The sequence below is a fragment of the Salvelinus fontinalis genome, unplaced genomic scaffold (genome assembly GCF_029448725.1).
Source record: "Salvelinus fontinalis isolate EN_2023a unplaced genomic scaffold, ASM2944872v1 scaffold_0184, whole genome shotgun sequence".
Taxonomy (NCBI): domain Eukaryota; kingdom Metazoa; phylum Chordata; class Actinopteri; order Salmoniformes; family Salmonidae; genus Salvelinus; species Salvelinus fontinalis.
Genome location: NW_026600393.1, coordinates 186832 through 214208, shown reverse-complemented (window position 1 = coordinate 214208; position 27377 = coordinate 186832). Strand labels below are relative to the sequence as shown.

The following is a 27377-nucleotide window of genomic DNA, read 5'->3' as shown; positions in this document are numbered from 1 at the left end:
AGAAAGTCAAACGCGCATGCGCAAATCCGTTGCCAGTCAAGCGTCCGTGGAGCCGCCTGAAGAGAAAGAGAAGTACGAGATATCTCCATAGAAAATAACCGAAAATAACAGAAGGTATGTAACAAAAACCTATTTCACAAGACAGAAGAGATCAGTTATTGTTCATATGTGTGTTTTAAAACGGACAATACCGTTGGCTGGAAGTAGAAACTCGGGTTTGTGTCCTCTGTCGCATGCGACGCTTATTAATGCAACACGGTACAGGAAATACAAAATGGTGGGCTGATGTTTTTCGGAAAGTCGAAGACGCAAAAGGCAGCTGTGATCTATGATCTATCACAGCTTAGGGTGACCACATTTAAAATGTCCCCAAATGCGGGACATCCGTAGGACAGTGTAGCCAAGACACAGATATATATGTTTTGTGTGCAGCACAGCTCCCCTCAAAATACAGCCCCTGCTCATTGTTTACTCAGAGAAAGAGGTGAAGATGTTTCTCCACAGATAAAAGAATAAGACAGATATTTCACCGGATGTAATGTGAAGTTGTATAAATGTGAAGCGTCTGCTTGGCGTTTTTCACTCTCTTGCCAAATATGGTAGTCAAATCAAATTTTATTTGTCCCATACACATGGTTAGTAGATGTTAATGCGAGTGTAGCGAAATGCTTGTGCTTCTAGTTCCGACAATGCAGTAATAACCAACAAGTAATCTAACCTAACAATTCCACAACTACTACCTTATACACACAAGTGTAAAGGGATGAAGAATATGTACATAAAGATATATGAATAAGTGATGGTACAGAACGGCATAGGCAATGGTGCAGTAGATGGTATAGAGTACAGTATATACATATGAGTAATGTAGGGTATATAAACATTATATTAAGTGGCATAGTTTAAAGTGGCTAGTGATACATTTTTACATAAAGATGGCAAGATGCAGTAGATGGTATAGAGTACAGTATATACATATAAGATGAGTAATGTAGGGTATGTGAACATTATATTAAGTGGCATTGTTTAAAGTGGCTAGTGATACATTTTTACATACATTTCCATCAATTCCCATTATTAAAGTGGCTGGAGTTGAGTCAGTATGTTGGCAGCGGCCACTAAATGTTAGTGGTGGCTGTTTAACAGTCTGATGGCCTTGAGATAGAAGCTGTTTTTCAGTCTCTCGGTCCCTGCTTGGATGCACCTGTACTGACCTCGCCTTCTGGATGGTAGCGGAGTGAACAGGCAGTGGCTCGGGTGGTTGTTGTCCTTGATGATCTTTATGGCCTTCCTGTGACATCGGGTGGTGTAGGTGTCCTGGAGGGCAGGTAGTTTGCCCCCGGTGATGCGTTGTGCAGACCTCACTACCCTCTGGAGAGCTTTACGGTTGTGGGCGGAGCAGTTGCCGTACCAGGCGGTGATACAGCCCGACAGGATGCTCTAAAAGTTTGTGAGTGCTTTTGGTGACAAGCCGAATTTCTTCAGCCTCCTGAGGTTGAAGAGGCGCTGTTGTGCCTTCTTCACCACACTGTCTGTGTGGGTGGACGATTTCAGTTTGTCCGTGATCTGTACACCGAGGAACTTAAAACTTACTACCCTCTCCACTACTGTCCCGTTGATGTGGATAGGGGGGTGCTCCCTCTGCTGTTTCCTGAAGTCCACGATCATCTCCTTTGTTTTGTTGAGTGTGAGGTTATTTCCTGCCACCACACTCCGAGGGCCCTCACCTCCTCCCTGTAGGCCGTCTCGTCGTTGTTGGTAATCAAGCCTACCACTGTAGTGTCGTCCTCAAACTTGATGATTGAGTTGGAGGCGTGCATGGCCACGCAGTCGTGGGTGAACAGGGAGTACATGAGAGGGCTCAGAAATCACCCTTGTGGGGCCCCAGTGTTGAGGATCAGCGGGGTGGAGATGTTGTTACCTACCCTCACCACCTGAGGGCGGCCCGTAAGGAAGTCCAGTACCCAGTTGCACAGGGCGGGGTCGAGACCCAGGGTCTCGAGCTTGATGACGAGTTTGGAGGGTACTATGGTGTTAAATGCTGAGCTGTAGTCTGTGAACAGCATTCTCACATAGGTATTCCTCTTGTCCAGATGGGTTCGGGCAGTGTGCAGTGTGGTTGCGATTGCGTCGTCTGAGGACCTATTGGGGCGGTAAACAAATTGAAGTGGGTCTAGGGTGTCCGGTAGGGTGGAGGTGATATGGTCCTTGACTAGTCTCTCAAAGCACTTCATGATGACGGAAGTGAGTCCTACGGGGCGGTAGTCGTTTAGCTCAGTTACCTTAGCTTTCTTGGGAAAAGGAACAATGGTGGCCCTCTTGACGCATGTGGGAACAGCAGACTGGGATAAGGATTGATTGAATATGTCCGTAAACACACCAGCCAGCTGGTCCACGCATGCTCTGAGGACGCGGCTGGGAATGCCGTCTGGGCCTGCAGCCTTGCGAGGGTTAACACGTTTAAATGTTTTACTCACATCGGCTGCAGTGAAGGAGAGCCCGCAGGTTTTGGTAGCGGCCGTGTCAGTGGCACTGTATTGTCCTCAAAGCGAGTAAAAAAGTTATTTAGTCTGTCTGGGAGCAGGACATCCTGGTCCGCGAAGGGGCTGGTTTTCTTTTGTTAGATAGTGACCCGGCAGTGGAAGAAGATGGAAGGAGATGGATTTTAGCCGATATTCTGCAGATGTTGTCATCGATGAAACATTTCATCTCGACACAGTTTTCTGTTCCGAACAGACTAAGTTTTGTAGACGTTTTTTTAACCTTTTATCAAAGGTTTAAATGTTTTATTGTTTTGAGTGTTAACCTTTCAGGAGCCTCTACCCCGGGTCCGGGTGCACCCCCCCCCCCCCCCCCCCCCCCCACACTGATTAGCATCGCTAGCATAGCGTCACAATTAAATAGTAGCATCTAAATATCATTAAATCACAAGTCCAAGACACCTAATGAAAGATACAGATCCTGTGAATAAAGCCACCATTTCAGATTTTTAAAATGTTTTACAGGGAAGACACAATATGTAAATCTATTAGCTAAACACGTTAGCAAAAATCACCATTTTTCTTTGTCCACCATTTTCGCTCAACACCAGTAGCTATCACCAATTCGGCTAAACTAAGATATTGATAGCCACTAACCAAGAAAAAACCTCAGCAGATGACAGTCTGATAACATATTTATGGTATAGGATAGGTTTTGTTAGAAAAATGTGCATATTTCAGGTATAAATCATAGTTTGCCATTGCAGCCAGCATCACAAAACTCACCAAAGCTCCTAGAATTACTACAGAGAGCAACGTATATTACCAATTTACTCATCATAAAACATTTCTTAAAAATACACAGCACATAGCAATGGAAAGACACAGATCTTGTGAATTCAGACATTTCAGATTTTCTAAGTGTTTTACGGCGAAAACACAATAAATCGTTATATTAGCATACCACATATGCAAACGTTACCAGAGCATTGATTCTAGCCAAAGAGAGCGATAACGTAATCATCGCCAAAATATATAAATTTTTTCACTAACCTTCTCAGAATTCTTCAGATGACACTCCTGTAACATCATATTACAACATACATATAGAGTTTGTTCGAAAATGTGCATATTTAGCCACCAAAATCATGGTTAGACAATGACAAAAGTAGCTCAGCTGGTCAGAAAATGTCCTGCACCATATTAGACAGTGATCTAGTCTTATACATAAATACTCATAAACTTGACTAAAAAATACAGGGTGGACAGCGATTGATAGACAATTTAATTCTTAATACAACCGCGGAATTACATTTTTTAAATTATCCTTACTTTTCAATACAGGTTGCGCCAAGCGAAGCTATAGCAAACAAAATGGCGGCATAAGCGTTTAACATTTTTCGACAGAAACACGATTTATCATCATAAATTGTTCTTACAATGAGCTGTTCTCCCATCAGAATCGTGGACAATGAATCCTTTCTTGGGTCTAATCTTCTTTTGGTCGAAAGATGTCCACTTGTCCGTCGAAATGCCCACTAACGTACGACCGGGACCCCGAAACGTGCCCGGAGCTTCAAAGTCTATTACAAAGCAATGCCTCAAAATCGCACTAAACGGATATAAATTGCTATAAAACGGTTTAAATTAACTACCTTATGATGTTTCTAACACCTATAACGAGTAAAAAGATGACCGACGCTATATTACTGGCTAAACCAAGGCTTGGAAAAAGGCCAGTCAGATATCCTTCTTGCGTTGAGCGCAGTGTCCAAAGGAACGCTACTTCCGGTATTTGGTGATTTATAGAGCCAATGATTGCGCAATCGACTCCATTCAAATTGTCACCACTTACTGACATCTAGAGGAAGGCGTGGGCAGTGTTTGTATCCTCATAGGATTAACAGTGGCTTTAAAACTGATCTAGAACCAGAGGCCAAGAGTTCTGAAAACTCACTCACTGGGAGGAAAAGTGCTGTAGAATGAGTTCTGTTCCACTCAGAGACATAATTCAAACGGCTATAGAAACTAGAGAGTGTTTTCTATCCAATAATAACAATAATATGCATATTGTACGAGCAAGAATTGAGTACTAGGCAGTTTAATCTGTAGAGAAAATTATGCTAATGCAAAACAGCACCCCCTATAGTTGCAAGAAGTTATTAAGGTGAATTGAGTTATTGCACCTCAGTGTAGGCGTTCCCTAACGGAAATATGCAAATGTGCTAGAATGCGCCAATAGGATCTCTAGCTTGTTCCGCCCACAATGACTAATTTGTTCCCATTTGAAACGACAGGCTTTGGGTGATCAGGTTATGCTATTACATTTGGATCTGTTATGTTGAAATGTTACACATTTATCATGATGTAATCTTCCAAGACATTAATTCAGATCAAACTTTATGGGACTCCCAATCACAACAAGGTTGTGATACAGCCCAGTGTCGAACCAGGGTCTATCTCGGGATCCCAGTGATCACCCTTATCACAGCCTAGCCAAAAACCAATCTTCTGGTTTTCTGGGGAATCTGTAGGATTTTAATATGCATTACAAAACTTCCCTTTGGATGGGGGGGCTAGCTGTAGTGTGCACCTGATTGTTTGGCTAGCAATGCTAGCTAGCTAATATTTTGCAGCCTGTAAAAAGCGTGGCACTGCTAGCACTAGCTACTACATTTCTGTTAGCAAGCTAATAGTTTACAAATGGCAGTTTTCTGATTATTTATGCATTTGGATTGACATCTGCTCTGATTTGTGAGTTGTAACACTAGCTAGTCAGCCACCCGGCTAGGTGACTAGCTTCTTGCTTCTTGTGGAAGTGCACATGACCAATGAACGAGCAGATGCCGTTTAGGTCAAATGAGGACACTGCTCAGGCTAGCCTGGAAACCCCCTCCGACGTTGAATTGCATTGAATTCAACATCGGGCGTAAATGAGCGTTTTGTATTAGGAAAGTTACCTCACACGACCTCTACAAGCCATAATTCTGAATAAAATGTACTTTACCGGTTGTCTGTGCGGTTGGTCCTTTTTGCAGGTAGGAATGAGACCGTGTACCCACGGGAAATCCATAATTGCATCAACCTTTTCAAGGTGCTGTTTAGTGGATTCATATTTCTATCCCCCGAAGGACGCGGCGGAACCACGTCAACACGTGCACCAGCTCGGCTACTATGCATGTGAATATGAACAGCACTTTGAAAAGGTTGATGCAATAATGGATTTCCTGTATCAGCGTCTTAAACTTGACATTCCTACCTGCAGAAAAGAAAAGTGGATAAACCGCGTGGACAACCGGTGAAGCAAGTTTCAACATTCTAGAAGTCGCATGAGGAAACTTTCCCGATCCAAATGCTAATTTGTGCCCGACGTAGAGAATTTAAATGAAATTTAACGTGAGGTTTTCGGGTCTTTACTCGGACACAGCATCATCTGTCGGCAAGGACGACCAAGTCCAACCGCTGTTTCCCCCCCCCCCCCCCCCTAAGAACCACATGGCGTTGTCAAATGATACACGTTTTTTGTTGTTGCTGTTTTCTATTTAGTAGACAATTCAATGTTAGTCCCCGTCCCCATGGTAACCTCTCAAACAATCCATTCCGACCAGGTGTTTGAAATGTGTGCTCTCACCCAGCTATTAAAAGGCGGCTATTTAAGAGACTGCGTTTCATTGGAAGTTTGACGGAATGTATTTTCCGCCATTTTAAAACGTTGCTGTTATAGAAGATGTTGGTTTCATTGCTTAATAATGATAATAATAAAATGTTTGCTGCTGAAATATATGTAGGTTTTCCATCAGGTCTTATAGGCCTTGTTCCACTCATGATCACTGCAACGTAATAGAATAATGTATTGACATTATTGTGTAACTACTAAAAAAATATCTTAGTTGTACCTTTTTTACATTGTTATGCAAGTATTGGACTTGTTTTTTGTATCGTCAAATGCAGTAGTTTGGGGTCCTGCCACGTGGTCAGCTCTTAACATCAGTTGATCTCTCTGTGTTTTTTAATCACACGTGAAAACTCTACAGCCTTCCTATGAGTATAGAAGATCCTGATGCAAAGATACATGATTTATATATACTAAGCCCAACCACAGTTGTAAACTGCTTAAAATTCAGGCTCGGGTACGTATTCTCCTTGCACCTATTTTACCCACTATCTTTCTCTGGTGGTGATGGGTTCCCTTTTCTCAAAACTGTTTTTTTATGAAGCAGGTTTTGAAGTTCAGCTTTCATGTCTCAGAGCTTTGCACCGTGACTTTAACAAGTTTGATCAAATAAATACGTTGTTTAAGAATATAATCTCGTCAATATTGTGGGAAAGTGTATTATTGTGGTTTAGAGACATGGATTGGTTTAGTTGACTCTCAGGTGCAGTGTTCTGTTTGGTTATAACACCTTTCAGACCGTTGTCTTGGGGAGCTCCGTGACAACTAACCCTGACACCGTTTATTGATTTATGCATCCACACAACCTTTCAAATTTTGATTCCATCTTCATTCGATTATCAATAGCTTACACTTAACCCTACTAAATCTGATCTTTAGCTCTTTAGCTAAACTAGTAAGGCCCGTTTCATTACTGAATAAACTATTTGCCTTAGCGGTCTATTATCTTAAAAGTATGACTGTAAACCTTTTTGTTAAAAAAAATCTGCTTGCAATCTTGCAAATTTCACTAAAGCAGTGCATGGAGTTTGTAAAATAAGGTTGTATGTTTTCACGATGACTACTTCTCCCCCTCCTGCCTGTTCCCTGTTTGCTTGCTGTTTTTCTGTCCTCCAGTGAAGATGCAGGGACCATCTTCTTCTGCTCTGACCCAACCAACAGAACCCTGATGATGTTCTAGAAGCTGTTCTAGAACAGTTTGACACAGAACTGATTTGAAAAGTGTTTCAGTGTGAAATAGACTGGAAACTGACCAAACCGATCAATCGCAGAAATCCAGTCTGCTTTCCAGTTTGATTACTACTGTCCATAGCCCTGTCCCAGGGCGAGCCAGAGAGAAGACCAGCCAGTAACCCTCCTGTGTGTTTCTCCTCTCCAACTCTTTCAGCTTTGCGTTGCTATTGGATCGTTGCGCTGCTCTCCTTTCCGGCCCGCTGAATCCGATTGGAGGGCTGGGAGTTGGGATCCCGCCCCCGCAGCGCCTCCCTGCAGTTGGACCAGCTCGTTACCGCTGCAACCGTCACCTCTGCCGACAACCCCTGCCACTACCCGACACTCACCCCCATCCACCTCCTCTCGCCCCCCTCATCAACCTTCTCAAAGCAGCAGCTACCGTCAATAACATGTCCCGTCCCCTATATAACCCCTTGGGGGATCAGTACTCTTCACAGGCCAAGAGAACTGCCGCCCAGATGGGACAGTACGGACTCACACAATCCCGCCTTGGTCTGGGGTCTCGTGGTGGTTCCTCCGGCCAGGGAGGCATGATGTCCTCGATGGTGTCCCAGCAGATGGGGTATGACCCGGGGCAGAGATCGACCGGGATGACCCCGGAGTTGGAGAGCTCCATAGACCACCACATCCGCGGGGCCAGAGAGGAGGTGAGGCTGCTCAGCCAGTTGATGCAGCAGAATAAGAACCCGCAGGTCTCCCTGGACGCCCAAGACCTTCGCCTAAGTCACGACCCCATGGACGAGCTCTCGTCTGGGGGAGGGCTGGGCGGTTACACCCCTGGTCGGACCTCCAGAGACCAGCAAGGTTCCATGGACTCCTGGGATGGCTACCTGACCCAGTCTGCTTCATCCAAACTCTTCTCCTCCGCCCGTCCTCAGTACCAAAGCCAAACCTCTGGGTTTGGAGGTGCGGGAGTGCTGGGGTCCACCTCAAGGGGTTCCGAGACTCCCATGAGCGCATCGTCTGCAGCCTGTCATTCAGCCCGGTACACGTCCAAGTCCGCCAGCAGCATCCTGGCGAGTTTCGGCTTGTCCAACGAAGACCTGGAGCTCCTCAGCCACTACCCAGACGATCAACTGACACCAGACAACCTGCCCTTCATCCTCAGAGACATCCGCATCCGTAAGGCCAATAGAACTATGGATGTGGACCGTCGGCTCAGGGTAGGCGGTGGACCTGGCCCAGGGTCCGACCGCGGTGGTGGACGACTGAGCAAAGTGATCGATTACGAACATTCTAGTGCTACTAACTACGACAGTTATGACGACGGCGATAACAGCCAACCCGATAATTACGGCGCTCGCAATCCGCTCACGAAGGAGACGTCAAATTATGACATGGTCAGAGACTCGATGGTTCCTCCTCCCACGACACCCCCCATGTGGCCTTCCTTATTCCCCATCATGAACCCGTCGATTCCACCTCCTGGTCATGTTCCGGGGACTGTACCTCCGCACCGGATTGGTCCGATGCCTTCCTTGCTCCAGCAGAGGAACCTACCTCCCCTGATGATGATGCCGAAGAGGTTACCGACCCCGACCATGATGAGTGATTACTCCGCTGCTTCTCCCAGAATCTTTCCTCATACCTGTTCTCTCTGTAACATAGAATGTTCCCATCTAAAGGTGAGTTTTTTTTTTTGTTGCCATACCTGTCTTTACCTGGGTTCTAAATACTGTTTGATTTTCTATCCTGGAAGGCCAAAATACTATTTAGGTTTGTTACTACCTGGTTTGTTTCTACCTGGTATGTCTGTTTCCGTCCCGGATAATAGACCAGGTGTTTTATCCCTCCAGAAAACAACTCCAGACGTTTTGTTTCAGGAGTTGAATCAAGTACATATAAAGTCTTTGAAATCTCAAATAGTATTTGAGCCCAGTTCTCATCTTCTCCATACTGATTCTGTGCCTTTAAAAAAAAAATATATATATATATTTTTAAAACTCATGTTGTAACTCAAGACTTTGCTTGTTGAATTATTTTTGTTTATTATAAAACACTTCAGTCTAGCTGTGCGATTGTCACATGTATTTCACGTGAGGTGAGATGTTCTAAAATGGATGAAAATAAAACAAAGAAAAGCCTTTTTTTTTAGTTTAAAAAAATATATTTTCTCCTCGGGGAATATGAAGACATCGAATCCTGGACTGAATTCAACATTATTCTATTGTCGTTATTGAAAATTGTGTAATGTCATGAGATATTTTTACATTTTTAGATGTTTATTTTATTTTTTTTAAACCTTGAAATATTGTCATTTTATTTGTTTGTAACGGCCATTTTTAAGACATTCCGTTATAAAATGCATTTTTATTTGTGACTTTCGATGACCGTGATTTTCCTTGAGGAAGAGGAGTGCTCGAAGACGATACAACCAACGACAAGATGAGAAGCTGCCAGAGAACAACAACCAATCAATGAACTGTATTTATAAAGACCTTCTTACGTCAGCTGATGTCACAAAGTGCTGTACAGAAACGAGTTTAGGCTCTATCTCTAGACATTGACCGTTGTCAATTAATGGACTATTTACGTCACTTACATTTTTTTAAACTCAAACCCCTGTATCATTGTATTATACCCTTGTTTGTAAACCAATGACACAACACATTACTAACTGCGTTTTTAATTATTATATACAATTGATTTAGTTACTTTGGGAAGTAAGTTATTTTTTGGGAAGAAGATGGCTGCCGAGAGACTGAGGAGAGAATCCATTCCAGAGAAGACCCCCGGAAGATTCCAGATGCTGCTAAATTTTTTCCTCCAGCATCAGACTTTTGCCTATAATCCTTTTTTCTTGGTAGAACAGAGAGCCTATTTTTACTATGTTATTTTTCCAACATTGTATAAATCCACTGCTGCTATGAAAGCAGAAAGAAATTGGACTCTGGTGCAAAAAACAAACAAAAAAGCTATTGAAAGTGCTTGATTTAGAGGAGTTTGGGGGAAATTGGTGATGATGTAGAGAGGTTTGGATGAGGAGGAGGAGGTTGATGACCCAGACTGATTGTCTCTGTGCTGTTTTGATCAACAGGACTGGATCGAGCATCAAAACACCGGCCTCCACGTTGAGAACTGCCGTCTACTCAGGAAATCGTGAGTCTTCTTCTCTCTCTTTTTATAGATCACTTCTCCCTTTCTCTCTTTTCTCAGTTAGTCCCCCCCTCAATCCCTTGTATCCTCTCCCCTCTTTTTATATATCACTTCTCTCTTTTTTCAGTTAGTCGCCCCCCTCAATCCCTTGTATTCCCCCCTTGTATCCTCTCCCCTCATCTCCTCCTCTAAAAACCCACTGGAGGAAAAAGTCTGAGTGGGGAGGGGCTTGATGTCTTTTCCAATACAGTTGAGAATAATGAGCGGAGATTTGGGTGTGAGGAGAAATACGAATTGAAATCTACCTCCGCTGATGACATCACGTTGCAGCTAGTGCTAATCACCTGTACCCTTTCCTCCTTACAGGTATCCCGACTGGAAAGGGGAAACTGTCGATATATCAAGGTGAGTCCCCTACCTGTCCTGGGTTCTAAAATAGAAGATAATTAAATGTAGGTCACTGCTGAATGAACGGTTTAGCAAGTTGAGTCTTAGCATCTGGTGGAAGTATGTAAACACTCCCCTTTTTTCATCCTTTACGTTACCAACCAGAATAACTTCATCAGTCTGACCACCTTCTCTTCGTTCTCTCATCCTCCTTCTGTCTCCCTCCTTCCCCTCTCTCCCCTCCCCCCGTCTCTCTCCCATTCCTCCCCCTCTCTCTCCCCATTCCTCCTCCTCTCTCTCCCCTTTCCTCCCCCTCTCATTCTCCCTCCCTCTCCAGCCCTTCTAGTAGAAATGACAGCAGCCGGTTGTCCTCCAAGCGCCGCCGGACAACACTCTCCACCTCCCGTTCTCCGTCCTGGTCTCGCTCTCCTTCTCCCCGCCGCTCTTCCTACCACACCCCTTCCTCCTCTACTCGCCGAACTCGATCCAGGGAAAGATCCCGCGAACTATTCCGCGAACGTCGACGCAACATCACCACACGGCGTTCCCGCTCCCGGTCTCCGGGTTCACTTCGGGGCAGGGAGAGAGAACGTGACCCTCCGGCCTCGTCGTCTTCCCACCGGGATCAGGAACGCCGACCTCAGACAGCCTCTTCATCCCGGAGGTAAGATAACAGACTTTTAACCTTTCAGGAGCCTGATTCAAGCCAAAGAGAGCGATATCGTTATCATCGCCAAAATATATTAATTTTTTCCCTAACCTTCTCAGAATTCTTCAGATGACACTCCTGTAACATCATATTACAACATACATATAGAGTTTGTTCGAAAATGTGCATATTTAGCCACCAAAATCATGGTTAGACAATGACAAAAGTAGCTCAGCTGGTCAGAAAATGTCCTGCACCATATTAGACAGTGATCTAGTCTTATACATAAATACTCATAAACTTGACTAAAAAATACAGGGTGGACAGCGATTGATAGACAATTTAATTCTTAATACAATCGCTGAATTACATTTTTTAAATTATCCTTACTTTTCAATACAGGTTGCGCCAAGCGAAGCTATAGCAAACAAAATGGCGGCATAAGCGTTTAACATTTTTCGACAGAAACACGATTTATCATCATAAATTGTTCTTACTATGAGCTGTTCTCCCATCAGAATCTCGGACAATGAATCCTTTCTTGGGTCTAATCTTCTTTTGGTCGAAAGATGTCCACTTGTCCGTCGAAATGCCCACTAACGTACGACCGGGACCCCAAAACGTGCCCGGAGCTTCAAAGTCTATTACAAAGCAATGCCTCAAAATCGCACTAAATGGATATAAATTGCTATAAAACGGTTTAAATTAACTACCTTATGATGTTTCTAACACCTATAACGAGTAAAAAGATGACCGACGCTATATTACTGGCTAAACCAAGGCTTGGAAAAAGGCCAGTCAGATATCCTTCTTGCGTTGAGCGCAGAGTCCAAAGGAACGCTACTTCCGGTATTTGGTGATTTATAGAGCCAATGATTGCGCAATCGACTCCATTCAAATTGTCACCACTTACTGACATCTAGAGGAAGGCGTGGGCAGTGTTTGTATCCTCATAGGATCTACAGTGGCTTTAAAACTGATCTGGAACCAGAGGCCAAGAGTTCTGAAAACTCACTCACTGGGAGGAAAAGTGCTGTAGAATGAGTTCTGTTCCACTCAGAGACATAATTCAAACGGCTGTAGAAACTAGAGTGTTTTCTATCCAATATTAACAATAATATGCATATTGTACGAGCAAGAATTGAGTACTAGGCAGTTTAATCTGTAGAGAAAATTATGCTAATGCGAAACAGGACCCCCTATAGTTGCAAGAAGTTAAATGAGTTAATATGCATGAATATTCCTCTTAAATGCATTAATGTGTATGAATATTATTTTTAAATGAGTTAATATGTATGAATATTCCTCTTAAATTAGTTAATATGTATGAATATTCCTCTTTTAAATGAGTTAACCTCTCTAGGGTACGTGATACGTTAGCGTCCCACCTCGTCAACAGCCAATGAAAGTGCAGGGCGCCAAATTCAAAACAACAGAAATCCCACAATTAAAATTCATCCAACATACATGTATTTTACACCATTTTAAAGATACACTTATTGTAAATCCAGCCACAGTGTCCGATTTCAAAAAAAAAACTTTACGACGAAAGCAAACCAAACGATTATGTTAGGTCAGAGAAAAACACTGCCATTTTTCCAGCCAAAGAGAGGATTCACAAAAAGCAGAAATAGAGAAAATGAATCACTAACCTTTGATCTTCATCAGATGACACTCATAGGACTTCATGTTACACAATACATGTATGTTTTGTTCGGTAAAGTTCATATTTATATCCAAAAATCTGAGTTTATATTGGCACCTTACGTTCAAAAGTCATAAAACATCCTTTGATTTTGCAGAGAGCCACATCAATTTACAGGAATACTCATAATAAACATTGATAAAAGATACAACTGTTATGCATGGAATTTTAGATGCACTTCCCCTTAATGCAACCGCTGTGTCAAATTTCAAAAAAGTTTTACGGCGAAAGCAACCCGTGCAGTAATCTGAGTCGGCGCTCAGAGCCCAATCAAGACACAAATATAGCCGCCATATTATGCAGTCAACAGAAGTCAGAAGTAACAATATAAACATTCACTTACCTTTGATGATCTTCATCAGAATGCACTCCCAGGAATCCCAGTTCCGCAATAAATGTTTGTTTTGTTCGATAATGTCCATTTATGTCCAAATTCCTCCTTGCTGTTCTAGCGTTCAGTACACTTTACAAACTCACGACGCGCGGGCGGGTCCAGCGGAAAGTACAGACGAAATGTTAAAAAAGTTATATTACAGTCCGTAAAAACATGACAAACAAAGTATTGAATCAATCTTTAAGATGTTTTTAACATAATTCTTCGATAATGTTCCAACCGGAGTATTCCTGTGTCTTCAGAATTGCGATGGAATAGACCTCGCTCTCACGTGAACGCGCATGGTCAGAGCATGTTTAGGTCATGGCAGACCTGACTAATTCCTCTCTCCTTCGGCCCAACTAAACGGTAGAGGCATCAGACAAAGTTCTAACGATTGTTGACATCTAGTGGAAGCCTTAGGAAGTGCAACATTACCAATATCCCACTGTATCTTCAATAGGAGCTGAGTTGAAAATTGAACAACCTCAGATTTCTCACTTCCTGGTTGTTTTTTTTCTCTGGTTTTTGCCTGCCTGATGAGTTCTGTTATACTCACAGACATCATTCAAATGTTCAGAAACTTCAGAGTGTTTTCTATCCAAATCTACTAATAATATATTCTAGCTTTTATGGCTTTGTAGCAGGCCGTTTACTCTGGGCATGCTTTTCATCCGGACGTGAAAATACTGCCCCCTACCCCAAAGAAGTTAAATGATTTAATATGTATGAATATTCTTCTTTTAAACGAGATAATGTTTGAATATTCCTCTTCCTTCATCCAGGTCGCGCTCTAGGAGCCATGAGCGGGAGAGAACGAGGAGGAGCAGCCTGCCGAGGTCTAACAGTGCTGAGAGACTGGCCAAGAAACTACTGGAGTCATCTGGTGAGACACACACACACACACACACACACACACACACACACACACACACACACTGGAGTCATCTGGTGAGACACACACACACACTGGAGTCATCTGGTGAGACACACACACACACACACACACACACACACACACTGGAGTCATCTGGTGAGACACACACACACACACACACACACACACACACACACACACACACACTGGAGTCATCTGGTGAGACACACACACACACACACACACTGGAGTCATCTGGTGAGACACACACACACACACACACACACCTGTTGTTATGTGTCTTGTTATAGTAGTGACCCTGTTGTTATGTGTCTTGTTATAGTAGTGACCCTGTTATTATAGTAGTGACCCTGTTATTATAGTAGCGACCCTGTTGTTATAGTAGTGACCCTGTTGTTATGTGTCTTGTTATAGTAGTGACCCTGTTGTTATAGTAGCGACCCTGTTGTTATAGTAGTGACCCTGTTGTTATAGTAGTGACCCTGTTGTTATAGTAGTGACCCTGTTGTTATAGTAGTGACCCTGTTGTTATAGTAGTGACCCTGTTGTTATAGTAGCGACCCTGTTGTTATAGTAGTGACCCTGTTGTTATAGTAGTGACCCTGTTGTTATAGTAGCGACCCTGTTGTTATAGTAGTGACCCTGTTGTTATAGTAGTGACCCTGTTGTTATGTGTCTTGTTATAGTAGTGACCCTGTTGTTATAGTAGTGACCCTGTTGTTATGTGTCTTGTTATAGTAGTGACCCTGTTGTTATAGTAGTGACCCTGTTGTTATAGTAGTGACCCTGTTGTTATAGTAGTGACCCTGTTGTTATAGTAGTGACCCTGTTGTTATAGTAGTGACCCTGTTGTTATAGTAGTGACCCTGTTGTTATAGTAGTGACCCTGTTGTTATAGTAGTGACCCTGTTGTTATAGTAGTGACCCTGTTGTTATAGTAGTGACCCTGTTGTTATAGTAGTCACCCTGTTGTTATAGTAGCGACCCTGTTGTTATAGTAGTGACCCTGTTGTTATAGTAGTGACCCTGTTGTTATAGTAGTGACCCTGTTGTTATAGTAGTGACCCTGTTGTTATAGTAGTGACCCTGTTGTTATGTGTCTTGTTATAGTAGTGACCCTGTTATAGTAGTGACCCTGTTGTTATAGTAGTGACCCTGTTGTTATAGTAGTGACCCTGTTGTTATGTGTCTTGTTATAGTAGTGACCCTGTTGTTATAGTAGTGACCCTGTTGTTATAGTAGTCACCCTGTTGTTATAGTAGTGACCCTGTTGTTATAGTAGCGACCCTGTTGTTATAGTAGTGACCCTGTTGTTATAGTAGTGACCCTGTTGTTATGTGTCTTGTTATAGTAGTGACCCTGTTGTTATAGTAGTGACCCTGTTGTTATAGTAGTCACCCTGTTGTTATAGTAGTGACCCTGTTGTTATAGTAGTGACCCTGTTATAGTAGTCACCCTGTTGTTATAGTAGTGACCCTGTTGTTATAGTAGTGACCCTGTTATAGTAGCGACCCTGTTGTTATAGTAGCGACCCTGTTGTTATAGTAGCGACCCTGTTGTTATAGTAGTGACCCTGTTGTTATAGTAGTGACCCTGTTGTTATAGTAGTGACCCTGTTGTTATAGTAGTGACCCTGTTGTTATAGTAGCGACCCTGTTGTTATAGTAGTGACCCTGTTGTTATAGTAGTGACCCTGTTGTTATAGTAGTGACCCTGTTGTTATAGTAGTGACCCTGTTGTTATAGTAGTGACCCTGTTGTTATAGTAGTGACCCTGTTGTTATAGTAGCGACCCTGTTGTTATAGTAGTGACCCTGTTGTTATAGTAGTCACCCTGTTGTTATAGTAGTCACCCTGCTGTTATAGTAGTCACCCTGTTGTTATAGTAGCGACCCTGTTGTTATAGTAGCGACCCTGTTGTTATAGTAGTGACCCTGTTGTTATAGTAGTGACCCTGTTGTTATAGTAGTGACCCTGTTGTTATAGTAGTGACCCTGTTGTTATAGTAGTGACCCTGTTGTTATAGTAGTCACCCTGTTGTTATAGTAGTGACCCTGTTGTTATAGTAGTGACCCTGTTGTTATAGTAGTGACCCTGTTGTTATAGTAGTGACCCTGTTGTTATAGTAGTGACCCTGTTGTTATGTGTCTTGTTATAGTAGTGACCCTGTTGTTATAGTAGTGACCCTGTTGTTATGTGTCTTGTTATAGTAGTGACCCTGTTGTTATAGTAGTCACCCTGTTGTTATAGTAGTGACCCTGTTGTTATAGTAGTGACCCTGTTGTTATAGTAGTGACCCTGTTGTTATAGTAGTGACCCTGTTGTTATAGTAGTGACCCTGTTGTTATAGTAGTGACCCTGTTGTTATAGTAGCGACCCTGTTGTTATAGTAGTGACCCTGTTGTTATAGTAGTGACCCTGTTGTTATAGTAGCGACCCTGTTGTTATAGTAGTCACCCTGCTGTTATAGTAGTGACCCTGTTGTTATAGTAGTGACCCTGTTGTTATAGTAGTCACCCTGTTGTTATAGTAGTGACCCTGTTGTTATAGTAGCGACCCTGTTGTTATAGTAGCGACCCTGTTGTTATAGTAGCGACCCTGTTGTTATAGTAGCGACCCTGTTGTTATAGTAGCGACCCTGTTGTTATAGTAGCGACCCTGTTGTTATAGTAGTGACCCTGTTGTTATAGTAGTGACCCTGTTGTTATAGTAGTGACCCTGTTGTTATAGTAGCGACCCTGTTGTTATGTGTCTTGTTATAGTAGTGACCCTGTTGTTATGTGTCTTGTTATAGTAGTGACCCTGTTGTTATAGTAGTGACCCTGTTGTTATAGTAGTGACCCTGTTGTTATAGTAGTGACCCTGTTGTTATAGTAGTGACCCTGTTGTTATGTGTCTTGTTATAGTAGTGACCCTGTTGTTATAGTAGTGACCCTGTTGTTATAGTAGTGACCCTGTTGTTATAGTAGTGACCCTGTTGTTATAGTAGTGACCCTGTTGTTATAGTAGTGACCCTGTTGTTATGTGTCTTGTTATAGTAGTGACCCTGTTGTTATGTGTCTTGTTATAGTAGTGACCCTGTTGTTATAGTAGTGACCCTGTTGTTATGTGTCTTGTTATAGTAGTGACCCTGTTGTTATAGTAGTGACCCTGTTGTTATGTGTCTTGTTATAGTAGTGACCCTGTTGTTATAGTAGTGACCCTGTTGTTATAGTAGCGACCCTGTTGTTATAGTAGTGACCCTGTTGTTATAGTAGTGACCCTGTTGTTATAGTAGTCACCCTGTTGTTATAGTAGTCACCCTGTTGTTATAGTAGTGACCCTGTTGTTATAGTAGTGACCCTGTTGTTATAGTAGTGACCCTGTTGTTATAGTAGTGACCCTGTTGTTATGTGTCTTGTTATAGTAGTGACCCTGTTGTTATAGTAGTGACCCTGTTGTTATGTGTCTTGTTATAGTAGTGACCCTGTTGTTATGTGTCTTGTTATAGTAGGGTTAGATGTTGATGGGTATTTTTTTAATGTTCATTTGATTGATCGACTTAAGGATTAAATATATTTTTAAAAAACGTTAAAAAAATAATGGTTAAAAAATGGCAGTTTTTTTTAACCTGTCTAGGACCCCGTTCCGCTAGCGGAACCCTTCGCCAACAGCCAATTATATTGCAAGTGCAGGGCGCCAAATCCAAATCAACAGAAATCTCATAAATCTAATTTCTCAAACATACAAGTATTAGACACCATTTTAAAGATACAATTCTCGTTAATCCAGCCACAGATTTCAAAAATGCTTTACAGCGAAAGGTCCACAAACGATTATGTTAGGTCACCACACACACACAGAAAAACACAGCCATTTTTCCCGCCAAAGAGAGGATTCACAAAAAGCAGAAATAGAGATAAAATGAATCACTAACCTTTGATGATCTTCATCAGATGACACTCATAGAACTTCATGTTACACAATACATGTATGTTTTGTTCGATAAAGTTCATATTTATATCCAAAAATCTGAGTTTACATTGGCGTGTTACGTTCAGTAGTTCCAAAACATGCAGTGATATTGCAGAGAGCCACATGAATTCACAGAAATACTGTGAAAATACAGCTATTATACATGAAACATTAGATACACTTCTCCTTAATGCAACCGCTGTGTCAGATTTACGGAAAAAGCTTTAATCTGAGAACGGCGCTCAGAGCCCAAACCAGCCAGAGAAATATCCGCCATGTTGGGTAGTCAACATTATTCATAAATAGCATTATAAATATTCACTTACCTTTTGATCATCAGAATGCACTCCCAGGAGTCGCAGTTCCACAATAAATGCTTGTTTTGTTCGATGAAGTCCATCATTTATGTCCATTTTATGTCCAACAGCTTCTTTTGTTAGGGCGTTCAGTAAACAAATCCAAAAGCGCGATCTGGTCCATTCGGACGAAACGTTCAAAAAGTTATATTACAGGTCGAAGAAATTTGTCAAACTAAGTATAGAATCAATCTTTAGGATGTTTTTATCATAAACAGTTCAATAATGTTCCAACCGGAGAATTCCATTGTCTGTAGAAAAGCAATGGAACGAGACCCACCTCCTCAAGTGAAAGCGCGTGACTGAGAACGAGGCTGTAGGCAGACCTCTTAGTCCAACAGCTCCCATCCGGCCCCCCTTCACATGAGAAGCCTGAAACAAGGTTCTAAAGACTGTTGACATCTAGTGGAAGCCGTAGGAAGTGCAACATAACCCATATCCCACTGTGAATTCGATAGGGGTGAGTTCAAAAAAACTACAAACCTCAGATTTCCCACTTCCTGTTTGGATTTTTTCTCCAGGTTTTTGCCTGCCATATGAGTTCTGTTATACTCACAGACATCATTCAAACAGTTTTAGAAACTTTAGAGTGTTTTCTATCAAATACTACTAATAATATGCATATATTAGCATCTGGGATAGAGTAGGAGGCAGTTCACTCTTGGCACGCGTTTCATCCAAAAGTGAAAATGCTGCCCCCTATCCCTAAAAAGTTTTAAACGTTAAGAAAAATGGCCCATTTGTCACATCCCAAATTGTCACCTAATTTGAATACTATACAGTAGGAAAGTGACAGTTGGTTTCAGTTAGCCCTGCTTGTGTGAAAACACGGCCAGTCTTAGCCTGAACGGTCGCTCGGGGCGATCAACAATGCAATGTGGAAAGGCCCAATGAATGTCCATGGCCTTGATTCCTCGCCTCCTCTCACCTTCTCTACGTGCATTGGAGCAGTAGGTCCAAGGGGAGGAACCTCTGCTTTTCTCCTCCAATTAGGTTTGAGAAGGACCATGTGAGGAATCAAGGAAAGACCATTGGAGAAAGTAGACTAGTTCTTGCATTTATCTGTCCCTCTGTCGCTCACACACCCTAACACATGTCTCCCCTCCCCTTCCAGCTGGTCTCTCTGTAACCCATGTCTCCCCCTCCCCTTCCAGCTGGTCTCTCTGTAACCTATGTCTCCCCTCCCATTCCAGCTGGTCTCTCTGTAACCCATGTCTCCCCTCCCCTTCCAGCTGGTCTCTCTGTAACCCATGTCTCCCCTCCCCTTCCATCTGGTCTCTCTGTAACCCATGTCTCCCCTCCCCTTCCAGCTGGTCTCTCTGTAACCCATGTCTCCCCTCCCCTTCCAGCTGGTCTCTCTGTAACCCATGTCTCCCCTCCCCTTCCAGCTGGTCTCTCTCTGTAACCCATGTCTCCCCCTCCCCTTCCAGCTGGTCTCTCTGTAACCCATGTCTCCCCCTCCCCTTCCAGCTTGTCTCTCTCTGTAACCCATGTCTCCCCTTCCAGCTGGTCTCTCTGTAACCCATGTCTCCCCTCCCCTTCCAGCTGGTCTCTCTCTGTAACCCATGTCTCCCCCTCCCCTTCCAGCTGGTCTCTCTGTAACCCATGTCTCCCCTCCCCTTCCAGCTGGTCTCTCTCTGTAACCCATGTCTCCCCCTCCCCTTCCAGCTGGTCTCTCTCTAATCCATCCTTTTGTATTTCCAGCTGGTCTCTCTCTAAACCATCCTTTTGTATTTCCAGCTGGCCTCTCCCTGACTGAGAACACCAGTCTAGAAGTTATGATGCAGTCCCTCGCCCCCGCGCTCCTGGCAGAGCTCGCCAAGAAGAAGGGAGCCTCCGGCTCCTCTTCCTCCTCCAAGGGAGGTGCCTCTCGGAAAACTGAAACGGGAATGTCCAAGTCGGGAAGCAAGCTAGGATCTGGAAGGTCGTCGACCAGGAAATCCTCCTCTCCCTCCAAATTGTCCAGCTCCACTTCTTCCAAGGTGTGTATTTTATCCTCCAGATGTGTAAATAAATCTGTTAAGAACATGAGCAGGGAGAGTAGAGAGGTGATGATGATGTCATTGTGGTGATGTCCTACAAGGCTCTGATCTGCTACGTTCACCGCCTCGAGCCGTAGAAGGGCCAGTATTGGCTTCCCTCAAGCCGTAGAAGGGCCGGTGTTGGCTTCTCTCGCGCCATAGAAGGGCCAGTATTGGCTTCTCTCGCGCCATAGAAGGGCCAGTATTGGCTTCTCTCGCGCCATAGAAGGGCCAGTATTGGCGTCTCTCGCGCCATAGAAGGGCCAGTATTGGCGTCTCTCGCGCCATAGAAGGGCCAGTATTGGCTTCTCTCGCGCCATAGAAGGGCCGGTATTGGCTTCTCTCGCGCCATAGAAGGGCCGGTATTGGCTTCTCTCGCGCCATAGAAGGGCCGGTATTGGCTTCTCTCGCGCCATAGAAGGGCCGGTATTGGCTTCTCTCGCGCCATAGAAGGGCCGGTATTGGCTTCTCTCGCGCCATAGAAGGGCCGGTATTGGCTTCTCTCGCGCCATAGAAGGGCCGGTATTGGCTTCGCTCGGGCCATAGAAGGGCCGGTATTGGCTTCGCTCGGGCCATAGAAGGGCCGGTATTGGCTTCTCGCTCGGGCCATAGAAGGGCCGGTATTGGCTTCTCGCTCGGGCCATAGAAGGGCCGGTATTGGCTTCTCGCTCGGGCCATAGAAGGGCCGGTATTGGCTTCTCGCTCGGGCCATAGAAGGGCCGGTATTGGCTTCTCGCTCGGGCCATAGAAGGGCCGGTATTGGCTTCTCGCTCGGGCCATAGAAGGGCCGGTATTGGCTTCTCGCTCGGGCCATAGAAGGGCCGGTATTGGCTTCTCGCTCGGGCCATAGAAGGGCCGGTATTGGCTTCTCGCTCGGGCCATAGAAGGGCCGGTATTGGCTTCTCGCTCGGGCCATAGAAGGGCCGGTATTGGCTTCTCGCTCGGGCCATAGAAGGGCCGGTATTGGCTTCTCGCTCGGGCCATAGAAGGGCCGGTATTGGCTTCTCGCTCGGGCCATAGAAGGGCCGGTATTGGCTTCTCGCTCGGGCCATAGAAGGGCCGGTATTGGCTTCTCGCTCGGGCCATAGAAGGGCCGGTATTGGCTTCTCGCTCGGGCCATAGAAGGGCCGGTATTGGCTTCTCGCTCGGGCCATAGAAGGGCCGGTATTGGCTTCTCGCTCGGGCCATAGAAGGGCCGGTATTGGCTTCTCGCTCGGGCCATAGAAGGGCCGGTATTGGCTTCTCGCTCGGGCCATAGAAGGGCCGGTATTGGCTTCTCGCTCGGGCCATAGAAGGGCCGGTATTGGCTTCTCGCTCGGGCCATAGAAGGGCCGGTATTGGCTTCTCGCTCGGGCCATAGAAGGGCCGGTATTGGCTTCTCGCTCGGGCCATAGAAGGGCCGGTATTGGCTTCTCGCTCGGGCCATAGAAGGGCCGGTATTGGCTTCTCGCTCGGGCCATAGAAGGGCCGGTATTGGCTTCTCGCTCGGGCCATAGAAGGGCCGGTATTGGCTTCTCGCTCGGGCCATAGAAGGGCCGGTATTGGCTTCTCGCTCGGGCCATAGAAGGGCCGGTATTGGCTTCTCGCTCGGGCCATAGAAGGGCCGGTATTGGCTTCTCGCTCGGGCCATAGAAGGGCCGGTATTGGCTTCTCGCTCGGGCCATAGAAGGGCCGGTATTGGCTTCTCGCTCGGGCCATAGAAGGGCCGGTATTGGCTTCTCGCTCGGGCCATAGAAGGGCCGGTATTGGCTTCTCGCTCGGGCCATAGAAGGGCCGGTATTGGCTTCTCGCTCGGGCCATAGAAGGGCCGGTATTGGCTTCTCGCTCGGGCCATAGAAGGGCCGGTATTGGCTTCTCGCTCGGGCCATAGAAGGGCCGGTATTGGCTTCTCGCTCGGGCCATAGAAGGGCCGGTATTGGCTTCTCGCTCGGGCCATAGAAGGGCCGGTATTGGCTTCTCGCTCGGGCCATAGAAGGGCCGGTATTGGCTTCTCGCTCGGGCCATAGAAGGGCCGGTATTGGCTTCTCGCCCGGGCCATTGACGGGCCGGTATTGGCTTCTCGCCCGGGCCATTGACGGGCCGGTATTGGCTTCTCGCCCGGGCCATTGACGGGCCGGTATTGGCTTCTCGCCCGGGCCATTGACGGGCCGGTATTGGCTTCTCGCCCGGGCCATAGAAGGGCCGGTATTGGCTTCTCGCCCGGGCCATAGAAGGGCCGGTATTGGCTTCTCGCCCGGGCCATAGAAGGGCCGGTATTGGCTTCTCGCCCGGGCCATAGAAGGGCCGGTATTGGCTTCTCGCCCGGGCCATAGAAGGGCCGGTATTGGCTTCTCGCCCGGGCCATAGAAGGGCCGGTATTGGCTTCTCGCCCGGGCCATAGAAGGGCCGGTATTGGCTTCTCGCCCGGGCCATAGAAGGGCCGGTATTGGCTTCTCGCCCGGGCCATAGAAGGGCCGGTATTGGCTTCTCGCCCGGGCCATAGAAGGGCCGGTATTGGCTTCTCGCCCGGGCCATAGAAGGGCCGGTATTGGCTTCTCGCCCGGGCCATAGAAGGGCCGGTATTGGCTTCTCGCCCGGGCCATAGAAGGGCCGGTATTGGCTTCTCGCCCGGGCCATAGAAGGGCCGGTATTGGCTTCTCGCCCGGGCCATAGAAGGGCCGGTATTGGCTTCTCGCCCGGGCCATAGAAGGGCCGGTATTGGCTTCTCGCTCGGGCCATAGAAGGGCCGGTATTGGCTTCTCGCTCGGGCCATAGAAGGGCCGGTATTGGCTTCTCGCTCGGGCCATAGAAGGGCCGGTATTGGCTTCTCGCTCGGGCCATAGAAGGGCCGGTATTGGCTTCTCGCTCGGGCCATAGAAGGGCCGGTATTGGCTTCTCGCTCGGGGCCATAGAAGGGCCGGTATTGGCTTCTCGCTCGGGCCATAGAAGGGCCGGTATTGGCTTCTCGCTCGGGCCATAGAAGGGCCGGTATTGGCTTCTCGCCCGGGCCATAGAAGGGCCGGTATTGGCTTCTCGCCCGGGCCATAGAAGGGCCGGTATTGGCTTCTCGCCCGGGCCATAGAAGGGCCGGTATTGGCTTCTCGCCCGGGCCATAGAAGGGCCGGTATTGGCTTCTCGCCCGGGCCATAGAAGGGCCGGTATTGGCTTCTCGCCCGGGCCATAGAAGGGCCGGTATTGGCTTCTCGCCCGGGCCATAGAAGGGCCGGTATTGGCTTCTCGCCCGGGCCATAGAAGGGCCGGTATTGGCTTCTCGCCCGGGCCATAGAAGGGCCGGTATTGGCTTCTCGCCCGGGCCATAGAAGGGCCGGTATTGGCTTCTCGCCCGGGCCATAGAAGGGCCGGTATTGGCTTCTCGCCCGGGCCATAGAAGGGCCGGTATTGGCTTCTCGCCCGGGCCATAGAAGGGCCGGTATTGGCTTCTCGCCCGGGCCATAGAAGGGCCGGTATTGGCTTCTCGCCCGGGCCATAGAAGGGCCGGTATTGGCTTCTCGCCCGGGCCATAGAAGGGCCGGTATTGGCTTCTCGCCCGGGCCATAGAAGGGCCGGTATTGGCTTCTCGCCCGGGCCATAGAAGGGCCGGTATTGGCTTCTCGCCCGGGCCATAGAAGGGCCGGTATTGGCTTCTCGCCCGGGCCATAGAAGGGCCGGTATTGGCTTCTCGCCCGGGCCATAGAAGGGCCGGTATTGGCTTCTCGCCCGGGCCATAGAAGGGCCGGTATTGGCTTCTCGCCCGGGCCATAGAAGGGCCGGTATTGGCTTCTCGCCCGGGCCATAGAAGGGCCGGTATTGGCTTCTCGCCCGGGCCATAGAAGGGCCGGTATTGGCTTCTCGCCCGGGCCATAGAAGGGCCGGTATTGGCTTCTCGCCCGGGCCATAGAAGGGCCGGTATTGGCTTCTCGCCCGGGCCATAGAAGGGCCGGTATTGGCTTCTCGCCCGGGCCATAGAAGGGCCGGTATTGGCTTCTCGCCCGGGCCATAGAAGGGCCGGTATTGGCTTCTCGCCCGGGCCATAGAAGGGCCGGTATTGGCTTCTCGCCCGGGCCATAGAAGGGCCGGTATTGGCTTCTCGCCCGGGCCATAGAAGGGCCGGTATTGGCTTCTCGCCCGGGCCATAGAAGGGCCGGTATTGGCTTCTCGCCCGGGCCATAGAAGGGCCGGTATTGGCTTCTCGCCCGGGCCATAGAAGGGCCGGTATTGGCTTCTCGCCCGGGCCATAGAAGGGCCGGTATTGGCTTCTCGCCCGGGCCATAGAAGGGCCGGTATTGGCTTCTCGCCCGGGCCATAGAAGGGCCGGTATTGGCTTCTCGCCCGGGCCATTGACGGGCCGGTATTGGCTTCTCGCCCGGGCCATTGACGGGCCGGTATTGGCTTCTCGCCCGGGCCATAGAAGGGCCGGTATTGGCTTCTCGCCCGGGCCATAGAAGGGCCGGTATTGGCTTCTCGCCCGGGCCATAGAAGGGCCGGTATTGGCTTCTCGCCCGGGCCATAGAAGGGCCGGTATTGGCTTCTCGCCCGGGCCATAGAAGGGCCGGTATTGGCTTCTCGCCCGGGCCATAGAAGGGCCGGTATTGGCTTCTCGCCCGGGCCATAGAAGGGCCGGTATTGGCTTCTCGCCCGGGCCATAGAAGGGCCGGTATTGGCTTCTCGCCCGGGCCATAGAAGGGCCGGTATTGGCTTCTCGCCCGGGCCATTGACGGGCCGGTATTGGCTTCTCGCCCGGGCCATTGACGGGCCGGTATTGGCTTCTCGCCCGGGCCATTGACGGGCCGGTATTGGCTTCTCGCCCGGGCCATTGACGGGCCGGTATTGGCTTCTCGCTCGGGCCATAGAAGGGCCGGTGTTGGCTTCTCGCTCGGGCCATAGAAGGGCCAGTATTGGCTTCTCTCTGTGCTGCAGCTCTCAACATGATCATCTACTAACTGAAGCACCTCGTTGATGCACTGAAGGTCTGTTGTTTTTGGTGGCGTGCTTTGTCACAGCGCTAAAATCAGCTTTTAAAGTTTAAAAAGAAGTCCTACACCGTGGCAGACTACGATCCCCAGTTCACCTGGAGGGCGGGGTTACTACCTGGAGGGCAGGGTTACTACCTGGCAGGGCGGGGTTACTACCTGGCGGCCGGGGTTACTACCTGGAGGGCAGGGTTACTACCTGGAGGGCAGGGTTACTACCTGGAGGGCAGGGTTACTACCTGGAGGGCAGGGTTACTACCTGGAGGGCAGGGTTACTACCTGGCGGCCGGGGTTACTACCTGGAGGGCGGGGTTACTACCCGGCGGGCGGGCGGGCGGGGTTACTACCTGGCAGGCGGGCGGGGTCACTACCCGGCGGGCGGGCGGGGTTACTCCCTGGCCAGATTTCACTCCAGTATGAACGTCTGCCGGCACCCGGGGGGGAGGTGACCCGGGGGGGAGGTGACCCGGGGTGGGAGAAGACCCGGGGTGGGAGAAGACCCGGGGGGGGAGGTGACCCGGGGTGGAGAAGACCCGGGGTGGGAGAAGACCCGGGGTGGGAGAAGACCCGGGGTGGGAGAAGACCCGGGGGGGAGGTGACCCGGGGGGGAGGTGACCCGGGGGGGAGGTGACCCGGGGTGGGAGGTGACCCGGGGGGGAGGTGACCCGGGGGTGGGAGGTGACCCGGGGTGGGAGAAGACCCGGGGTGGAGGTGACCCGGGGGTGGGAGGTGACCCGGGGTGGGAGAAGACCCGGGGTGGGAGAAGACCCGGGGTGGGAGGTGACCCGGGGTGGGAGAAGACCCGGGGTGGGAGAAGACCCGGGGTGGGAGAAGACCCGGGGTGGGAGAAGACCCGGGGTGGGAAAAGACCCGGGGTGGGAGGTGACCCGGGGGGAGGTGACCCGGGGTGGGAGGTGACCCGGGGTGGGAGGTGACCCGGGAGGGGGAGGTGACCCGGGAGGGGGAGGTGACCCGGGAGGGGGAGGTGACCCGGGGGGGGGAGGTGACCCGGGGGGGGAGGTGACCCGAGACCTGCCTGACCCACTGGATCCGCACGCAGCTGCCATTCATTCACGATACTGTCCAACCATCTCTCTCTCTCTCTCTCTCTCTCTCTCTCTCTCTCTCTCTCTCTCTCTCTCTCTCTCTCTCTCTCTGTCTCTGTCTCTGTCTCTGTCTCTCTCTGTCTCTCTCTCTCTCTGTCTCTCTCTCTCTCTCTCTCTCTCTCTCTCTCTCTCTCTCTCTCTCTCTCTCTCTCTGTCTCTCTGTCTCTCTGTCTCTCTCTCTCTCTGTCTCTGTCTCTCTCTCTCTGTCTCTCTCTCTCTCTCTCTCTCTCTCTCTCTCTCTCTCTCTCTCTCTCTCTTTTCCTGGTTTCTCCAGACTAAGAAGAAGGGTGGACCAGGGACCTCTGCTCTGTTAAGACTGATGGATATCCCTCAGCACACAGCTCACTAACAATACCTCTCTCTCTCTCTCTCTCTCTCTCTCTCTCTCTCTCTCTCTCTCTCTCTCTCTCTCTCTGTCTCTCTGTCTCTGTCTCTGTCTCTGTCTCTGTCTCTGTCTCTGTCTCTGTCTCTCTCTCTCTCTCTCTCTCTCTCTCTCTC

At 47.8% G+C, this 27377-nt stretch overlaps 1 protein-coding gene across 2 annotated transcripts; it reads left to right on the top strand.

The window, feature by feature from the left end:
• On the top strand, positions 1-27224 carry znf638 (zinc finger protein 638; the record flags this gene model as incomplete). Of its 2 annotated transcripts, none has more annotated exon segments than XM_055912563.1 (8): positions 1-114; positions 7541-9011; positions 10424-10485; positions 10849-10887; positions 11207-11533; positions 14382-14482; positions 20544-20785; positions 27154-27224. In XM_055912563.1, coding segments are annotated over 7 exon segments (2078 nt in total), but the record flags the coding sequence as incomplete, so codon positions are not given.
• Positions 27225-27377: the final 153 nt, after the last annotated feature.